The following is a 9,531-nucleotide window of genomic DNA, read 5'->3' as shown; positions in this document are numbered from 1 at the left end:
TTAAACAGGGCTTGTACAGGAGAAGCAGCTATTGGATTGAGCCCAATGTCACTTAATCTTTTGGGCTAATTTTGTCCTTAATTGTTGAGACTGGAATGTTCTTCTGCCACCAGTTCTACATGTTGTGGAAATCTTCTCTGGCACAGGTGGTTTTTCAGGTGAGGAGTTGGCCTCCATAATAGCTTTGTTCTGAGAGTACAGAAACCATAAGAATAGAAGAAGTGAGGCTTCCGGTTCTTCACTGGGGGACCACTTCTTTCATAGATGCCAAAGCGGCATGTATGCGGACATGCAACCTGTTCTCAAAATCATACCCTGTGAATTCCTCCTGCAATGAAAGGCAACATGTTGATTAACCTTTATTAACCTGCTCATGCTTACCAAAAAGAGATTAATTTATGAATGACAGTACAAGACATTACTTTTAGAATAGTGGAAGTTAAAGACAGCTAAAAGCCTGCAAAGATTCCTAAGATGGAAAAGATATAAGTTATATTCACGTTCCACTGACTGCCTAGAATAACTCTCTTCCCTATAGAGAGAAGGAGGCTCCTTCTTACAGAAGGGGGAAATGCTTCATCCATTTTGAATTTTACCTTTGCCTGAAGCAGTAAGGTTTTCCCTCTTGGGACAGTCTGCAAGCAGAAACAAAAGATCACTTTAGAAATCGGCATTTGCAAAAATACGTTCATTTTAATGTTCTTACCACAATTCAGGAATTTAAGGTAAACCAAACAACACTGACCACCAGAAATTAGGTAACCAGTTTTACTCATTAGAACAACTCAGGAAATTTCAGCTATCTCCAAACTACCTCAAATCTGTCCCTGTATTAAAATAGCACCAGTGTCTTCCAAATAAAAGATTAACACACTTGTATGTTCATTAGTAAACTGCACAAAACAAGTAGAAGACTTATACCAAAATATGAAGTTCACATCTAGGATGAGACAAGAATTTTAGCCTGTTCGGATGCTAAAATTCTTCTCATCCTCAAGTGCAACTTACTCAATGTATTAATGGATTTAAAGCACGTGGACAGCACTAATATTCTCAGTTTGTGTTGTTAATCTTTTACTGTATTTTTACGAGGTTGAGATTATGTGTTTTCTCACTGGTGCTACATATAAACCCTATAGTTTCTTGAGCATGAGAAGCTACCTTATATCTAACAAGGTCAGATAACTGGTAGAGTTTACACTGATTGGCAGAAGCTTTCCAGGGTTTCCGGCATAACCCTTTTCCAGCCTTGCCTGACAATAACTGGAACCGAACCAGGGATTTTCTGCAGAGAAATGTCATGCTCTGCCACTTACATTCAGCCCTTTTTCCATTTCCATACAAAATTATTAACAAACACACACACACACACACACACACACACACACACACACACACATATAAACACTTAAAATGTCCTAGAAAGCAGGTCTTTGCAATCAATTCCCCACATGAATGGGGTGTTTTAAAGACAAAGCATACCTTAGTTAACAAAGCCTTTGACAGGGAAGCTCCTTTTTACAAAGATTTTTTACAACCCCCAGCCTTTTCCCTTGTCATATTGTGTCTAGCTGGAAGTTTATTAAACAGTGTTTGCATTCAAAGGATGGTGAAGGTTGACTGTGTTGTGTTGCAGCATCAGGAATGAAGCAAACAGTTCTATAAACAAAGCCTGAGGTGACAAAGAGAAGGATCCAGTTCAATAAACAAAACCTGAGGCGAGAAAGAGAAGGATCCTACTTTAGCCAATCCTATAGCAGAAGTGCATGCCTGCTTACAACAGGCAATACAAACAGCAGCTGCCTCCGGAATCCCTTACTGAGCACATGTGAATAGTAAAACAGAAAAAAGAAGAGAGTAGATAAGTCTGGTTCTCCAGCTATCTTCAAACTCAATTTAAAAAACTGATCTAGAAGTCTGGTCATCAAAATGGAAATCAGGAGCAAAGGCTGGTAAGGCTAATCCCTGAATGCATTTTTGAAGTAGCTTTCAGGTGATCTGTAGAAGGTTATGATGTTTCCGTTTTCTTCTGCAAGGCTTACCTGATCTGGTTGCTTCATTTCATATGTGCTTATTATTAGTTTTCAATAAAAGTTCACTACTCTTTTTGTCGTATGGTAACCTAACCCTATTTTTTCCATGTCATTCCATGTGTCCAAGAACTACTACTTCACTAACATCTACTTCATTAACTGAGGTATACATGTATAAAAATAGGGCAAGACATTTTCTTTCTTCTTTACAGAGGCATCAAAATAAGAAAACATGCTTAACAAGAAATGCCAGTATATTCAACATCTTAGTGCCAGTGGTCATGTTTTCCCTGTTCAAACCAAGTTCAGCCTGACCTTTTAAGAAGTTACTGGAGGACAAGAAAGCAATTCCTTAGAGGCAAGTCTGAAGAGCATTAATTAAAAACTATTTAAAGACTTTCCTCTTAAATATACCAATAAATAGAAATATAGGAGGGGCAGAGGGAGATGAAGATCTCCTGTTTTTACCTATTTTAAAGTTCTTACCAGATTTACAAACCATTCTACATAACGTTTACAAGCACTCAATAAATGTGAATTGTAAGTACAACGCACATGGGTAACTACAATTAAACAGGAGTTTCCCCGTTAGTAGAGGGCAGAAGTAACATTGTAAATCATTGTTTAGATAGAACAAAGGAGGGCAAAATGTGGTCCTCCAAAGGCTTTTGGAATGCACCTCTTCATTTTCATTATGCTGGCCAGGGCTGATAGAAGTTCCACTCCAGCAATATCTAGGTCAATGTGCTTTTCCTGCCCCCAGTTTAAGACAACACTCATTCACTTCTTGCTTTTTGTACTTTGTTGTTGCTCATCCCTCTATCCATTTAATTTAGTGTTTGTTTGTTTTTAAAGGCAAACAGTGCCAATGGACTCCTGATTTCATGGGGGAAAGCACCACTTGTACAGCAGCTTGCTGGGACAGCAAAGCCTAAAAGGTGAAGGAAGGAGTAGTCTGGTACCAGCTCTCCTTTCACCAGGAGGGCTCTTTAGAATCATAGAATTGTGAGGGTTTGATAAACCCCCCCTCTCTCACACAGCTCTTCCTTTGGCTGAGTTCACCCCCCTCTCCTCCTTTCTCTCCTCTCCCCATTTTCCTTCTCTCAGCCTCAGCACATAATAAGAATAATGATAAGCAAGCTTTGATATCAATGCATAGTTTGGAAGGAGGCCTTCACAGGGGAGGATGGGATGCAAAAGGGAGTCAGAGATGCCCAAGGTCCTTGACTCCCCGGGAGAACAAAGAAGCCTCATAGTAGACTGATAAGGAAAGTCTGGCTATAGAAACGAAAGTTATCCTCTGTTTGTTGGAATGTCAAAATGCTATAAAAGCTTTGCTCCCTGTTTCGGTCGGGGGCACAGCTTGGTGAATGATTCCCCTGTGTTCTTTTGCATGCAAATAAAGGCCATCTTGGATCATGGACCTAGTTTGTTTGTTTCTCCTGTTTTGGTACCTTAACAGAATCATAGAGTTGGAAGAGACCACAGGGGCCATCCAGTCCAACCCCCTGCCATGCAGGAAATCTCAGTCAAAGCATCCCCAACAGATGGCCATCCAGCCTCTGCTTAAAGACCTCCAAGGAGGGAGACTTCACCACACTCTGAGGGAGTGTGTTCCACTGTTGAACAGCCCTTACTGTCAGGAAGTTCCTCCTAATGTTGAGGTGGAATCTCTTTTCCTGGAGCTTGCATCCATTGTTCCAGGTTCTGTTCTCTGGAGCAGCAGAAAACAAGTTTGCTCCCTCCTCAATATGACATCCCTTCAAATATTTAAACAGGGCTATCATATCACCTCTTAATCTTCTTTTGTCCAAGCTAAACATCCCCAGCTCCCTAAGTCGTTCCTCACAGGGCATGGTTTCCAGACCCTTCACCATTTTAGTCGCCCTCCTTTGGACACGTTCCAGTTTCTCAACATCCTTTTAAAATTGTGGTGCCCAGAACTGGACACAATATTCCAGGTGGGACCTGACCAAAGCAGAATATAGTGGCACTATTACTTCTCTTGATCTAGACACTATACTTTTATTGATGCAGCCTAAAATTGCATTGGCCTTTTTAGGTGCCGCATCGCACTGTTGACTCATGTTGAACTTGTGGTCTACTTGGACTCCTAGATCCCTTTCACATGTAGTTTCAAGTCATGCATCCACTGAATCAGTGGTTGCAGAATCTGTGGATATGGAGGGCCAACTATAACAATAACAAGCATTAAATTGCAAGATTGAATGCAGGGACATACCCAACAAAAAAGCAGCCAAGAAAGAAAGAAAGAATAGACTTGATGTGAAAAATACCCATTCTAGATCACTTGTGACCATAACTATATGAAGCTGCAACTAGTAGCTCAACCTATATCCTAGCCCATTGCACATATGCTGCTTTGTTACCTGAGCATCTTCTAATAAAAGACAACCTAGTTCATAGCAAGCATATGGCTGAATGTACAAGTTGTTTTGGCGACACAGTTCATCTTTAAGGGCTTGTTGAAAGAACTGCAAAAGAAAACAAACACATTCAACACACAGCAATATTTCCAAGAACAAAATAAGCTCTTGCTCTAGACACAAAAGATCTCATTACAACATGCAACATTATTCAGCTTTCAAACCAATTAATTTTCCAAACTGATTAATAATAATAATAATAATAATAATAAGTTTTATTTAAAACTTATTATTAAGTTTTAAATAAAACTTAATAACTTAATAACTCCCGATGGATCAAGGCGGGATTACAACAGAATTATATAAACACAATGATACTAATAACAGTTATTTAAAATCACAATATAAAACATATCTCATCTAAAAACAATTGGTACAATATAAAAATTTATCACAGCCTGAGGTAGACTCCTGATCGGGAGGTAGTGAACTTGTTGAATCTATAAAAGATCAGGAGGGTATGCTTGCCGGAAGAGGTATGTTTTCAGCGCCTTTTTGAAGGCGTCCAAGGTAGGAATGAGTCGAAGCTCTTCCGGAAGGTTGTTCCAAATCGTTGAGGCCCTAGCCAAGAATGCTCTCTGGTGAGTAGATGTTAATCTCACCTTGGGGTGTTCAAGTAGGTTCTTCTCAGATGTTCTGAGACTGCGGGGCGGATTATGTCGGGAGAGGCGTTCCCTTAAGTAACTTGGGCCCAAGCCATATAGGGCTTTAAAGGTGATCACCAACACTTTGTATTGCGCCCGGAAGCTAATTGGCAGCCAGTGTAAGGATTTTAGTACAGGTGTTATGTGGTCTGACCTTGAGGTACCAGTGACCAATCTGGCTGCGGCATTTTGGACTAGCTGAAGCTTCCGAACTTGGTACAAAGGTAGCCCCATGTAGAGCTCATTACATAATGTAAACGAGAGGTTACCAGTGCGTGTACTACAGTTTCAAGGTCCTTTCAGTCCAGACAGGGGCGCAGTTGGCGTATCAACCGAAGCTGGTACCAAGCACTCCTGGCCATCGCTTCTACTTGAGATGATAACTGTAGGGATGAGTCCAGGAGTACTCCCAAACTGCGAACTTTGTCCTTTAGGGGAAGTGTGACCCCATCCAGGACTGGGTGGCAAATTTCCTGTCTGGACTTGGGTACCTCCGTTTTCTCTGGATTCAGCTTGTTTCCCCTGATCCAGCCCATTACAGACTCAAGGCAGGCATTCAGAGGAGAGATGCCATCCCTAGTCACTGCAGCAGTCGGAGACATAGAGAAGTGAATTTGGGTGTCATCGGCATATTGATAACACTGCGCCCCATATCTCCAGATGGTCTCTCCCAGCAGCTTCATGTAAATGTTAAAAAGCATGGGGGACAGAATAGCGCCCTGAGAGACACCAGATGTCAGTTCCCTTTTGCGAGAACAACTGTTCCCCAGCATCACCGTTTGGAATCTACCCGAGAGATAGGAACGGAACCACTGGAGCGCAGTGCCCCCAATACCTAGCTCCCTCAGGCGCTCCAGAAGGATACCATGGTCAATGGTATCGAATGCTGCTGAGATGTCTAAGAGCACCAAAAGGGCCACACTTCCCCTGTCGATGTCCAGACGGAGATCATCAGCTAGGGTGACCATGGCAGTTTCAACTCCGTATCCCACCCTAAAGCCAGTTTGAAATGGGTCCATATGTCAAATCAAAACAACACTGGGAAAAATGTACATGTAGTAAAGGATACAAAGATCCAAAACAAACTGCAGACATAATCCAGTCTGAGATTGCTTTAACTGCCTTGGCTCAGTGCTAGGGAATCTTGGGAATTGTAGTTTACTGTGGCACCAGAACACTCTGACAGAGAAGGCTAAATGTCTCACAAAACTAAATTCCCAGAATCCCCTAGCATTGAGCCAGAGCAATTAAAGCAGTCTCAAATTGGATTATTTCTACAGTGTGTTTTGGACCTTAGTCTTTAAAATAGGAAGTGATCTTTTAGCAAGTCGGAATACTTTGTCCATAAGGGGGGAAAACAAAAAGGCAGAAAAAAGTATCTTGAACCTGCTTTTTCTGAAAGCAGTTCAAAACCTGGCTGACTGCAAAGGCTGTTCCCAAGGCAGCTCAAATGCACCCAGCCCGGCCACATGGTGCGGCGTCCAGTGCAGTGTAATTGTTTTTTGTCACCTCCCCACCATCTATGCACACTGTTGCACAAACACACTGCCAGCAACTGCCTGCTGCCTAGATGCCATTCCATTGGAGGGCTGCCCCTTTGAATGGTCACACAGTTGCACCTGCAATCATCCACGGGTACAGGGCATCAGCGCATCAGTGTACCTAGTAAAACACTGGCAAAGCACAATCATGGAGACCCACCCTCTTCATGCCCGCTTCACCCCATGCCCCCTCTTTGACTGTCTGGTTGTGTATGTTGTTGTTACATCCATTGGAAGTGTCACTCTTTCACTTTTTTGTATTGCTGCCCCAACTGCTTGGGTATGGCAGCTCCATCTTTTTTAAATGCATACCTGTGTTGGGGCGTTTATATGCAGCTTTAGGGTTAAAGTTATGATAGATCACTTCTTTAAAACAGCTCTGGTGTCAGGGCATTTATATGCAGGGTTGAAGGTACATATTTTGCGGGCTAAATTGGAATATTCCAGGTTCTTTTTGCTCCAGCTTTTATAACGCAGCTTCTAGCTGGTTTCTGTATACTTTGGAGGTGTGCATTATTTAAACGGCCCACCTTCAAAGCGGTTTGAAAATGCTTTATTTGGTCTGTGTGTTTCACCCCATAGATCAGCATTATCCAACTGGCAGAAGCCATCCATCCACAACTTTCTACCTGATCCCTTTCATAGGAGATGAGAGTGCTTAAACCTGAGAACTTCTGCATGCAAATGTTCTGTTACTATAGTTCCTATCCAAATAAATTCTTAATTTCCTCAGAGTTCAAGCCAATCCCAATTATCACAGTGAGTGCCCCGTTCATCAAGGAAGGGAGAACTAAACCATGCTTGGTTCCCTGTGGTTGTTTCTCTGCATATGACACATTCTGTTTGAAGGGATTCTAATCTTGAATAAAGTACGCCACCTAATCCATCCTAATTTTGTGCAAGGTGGAGGTTACTCTGCTTTTCCCGGTTTAGCAGCCTTTTAGTCCCCATATAAATCTTCTTTATAGAGAAAAACACAAATCCAGTGTTCACTCTGGAAAAGCATAATGACAGGGAATTAGTTGAAAATTTTATTGAGAGAAATTCCCTGCTCTTGGGAAACTCCGATACTAGAGTGAGAAAAAGTGTGCAGCAGGCAAATCTGTCCATTGCAGGTGCTGTGCATTTTAAAGAATTGAGAGGAAGATGAAATGGAAACTAGCTGGAAAATTAAGTTGGTGAAGTAAACAAACCTAAGAGGTCAAGGAAAGGCCACAGGGAAAAAGATGAGACCAGTGTAGGCTTCTAATCCCAGAGGATGTGATTTTTAAGGTATCAGATAGGGGAAAGCAACAGGGATGCACTGCTTAAGAAGGGGCAAGCTCCAGAAGGGGAAGAAGACTACAGCACGTGAGAATGTCCTGGCTATGCTCTGATTAAACAAATCCAAACAAAAACAAAAACTCTGTAATTTCATCTTTGTTTTTTGGTTCAGTCAGATGGTCTTGCTCTACTAGACAGGAGTCAGTCCCATTCTCTAGTGCTCATTCTCTAGCTATTTCATTTTGCACAATTTTGAATATTCATTTGCTATGATATCTATAAGGTGTGCATTTTCCCTTGCTAATTCACATAACTTGATCTGAAACATCAAAACACATTAACATATTTCATCTTTCAGCTCTTACTAGATGCATAACAAAATGTACCTGAACAGCATCTTCGGCATTTCCTAAGCATTTATGTATGGCACCAAGCAGCAGGTTCTTCAAACCAACAACAGTAGAATCATCAACTTCTTGGCAAGCTTTATTGGGGCACAAAGCAAGACTAGGCTGAAATTTTCATTTTTTAAAATGTGAGTTATTGTTCCTAATTCCTAAGCCCCACCCCATAATCCCCCATGTTAGAACTATGATGCTTCGAACTGATGTTGACCAATTTAAGTTGAGAAAGCTGCTAAGAAAGCTTTAAACCACATTCCCAATTCAGTGGATGTTCCATTTCTTTCTACTCTAACTAAGAACTAGACAAAGAGTGCAAATCTGACCACTTCCAATTGTCAGTTCTGTGCAAAAAAAAAATCAGACATAAAAGAATCAGTGAACTACAGCTTGAAGCGAAATAACTTGCTTTACCAAACATAGAATGTACATCTTAAATACAAATACTAGCACCCACCCATAATATATTTACATGATACAAACTGGGCTTGCATAAATTAAGCTGAAATTAGAAATATCAGCATCTTATTAATATTGACATCAGAATTTGCAGAAATTAAGTAAGAGTAAAATACATAAGGATTTGGAGTGAATCCATAAGCACAAAGGAACTGCAAGAAAAAAGTGATCAATACAGAACAACTGCATGTGATATTAATATTTTATTGCAGGGATGGGCAACTGCCCCTCCTGTCTTTCCTGCAGAAGATGGACAGGCATCAAATTCTATGCCCTCTCAAAGGTAACCTGGGATGGAAGTGATTACATTACTATGATACAGTACCTTCCTCCCAAGTCACCTTCAGGTCACTTTTATAACTCAACAAATGAATTTGTGAGAGCCAGCATAGTGTAGCAGTTTTGAGCACTGGACTATTACTCTGGAGATCAGGGTTCGAATCCTGGCTTGGCCATGAAACCCACTGAGTGACTCTGGGAAACCACATGCTCTCAGCCTCAAAGGATGGCAATGGCAAACCCCCTCTGAAGAAATTTGCAAAGACAACCTCATGATAGTTTCGCCTTAGGATTGCATGAGTGAAAAACAATTTGAAGGCACACAACAACAACAAATATGAATTAATACCCTGTACCTGCCAGGAGTCACCTTTCCCATCCTTCCTGCTTTGTGAAAAACTGAAGTAGGCATGACTAATCACTTGTTTTCAACTACAAAAACTTAGTCACACCTGCTTCGGCTT

At 41.3% G+C, this 9,531-nt stretch overlaps 1 protein-coding gene across 2 annotated transcripts in view; it reads right to left on the bottom strand.

Annotated features, from left to right (window-relative positions):
• Positions 1-227: 227 nt before the first annotated feature.
• TTC39C (tetratricopeptide repeat domain 39C) overlaps positions 228-9,531 on the bottom strand; it is a 64,048-nt gene continuing 54,744 nt past the window's right edge. For both annotated transcript variants that reach the window (XM_089517202.1, XM_089517203.1), the window contains 4 exons: positions 8,315-8,412; positions 4,424-4,528; positions 597-635; positions 228-328 (listed from right to left, as the gene is read on the bottom strand). In XM_089517202.1, coding sequence (XP_089373328.1) covers positions 239-328; positions 597-635; positions 4,424-4,528; positions 8,315-8,412 — 332 coding nt within the window. In that variant the 3' untranslated portion in view covers positions 228-238. The remainder of the gene's footprint in view (positions 329-596; positions 636-4,423; positions 4,529-8,314; positions 8,413-9,531) is intronic.

Source organism: Sceloporus occidentalis, unplaced genomic scaffold (assembly GCF_023333645.1).
Source record: "Sceloporus occidentalis isolate IW3139 unplaced genomic scaffold, rSceOcc1.0.p SCAF_3, whole genome shotgun sequence".
Taxonomy (NCBI): domain Eukaryota; kingdom Metazoa; phylum Chordata; class Lepidosauria; order Squamata; family Phrynosomatidae; genus Sceloporus; species Sceloporus occidentalis.
This window is presented reverse-complemented; position numbering and strand designations above follow the sequence as displayed.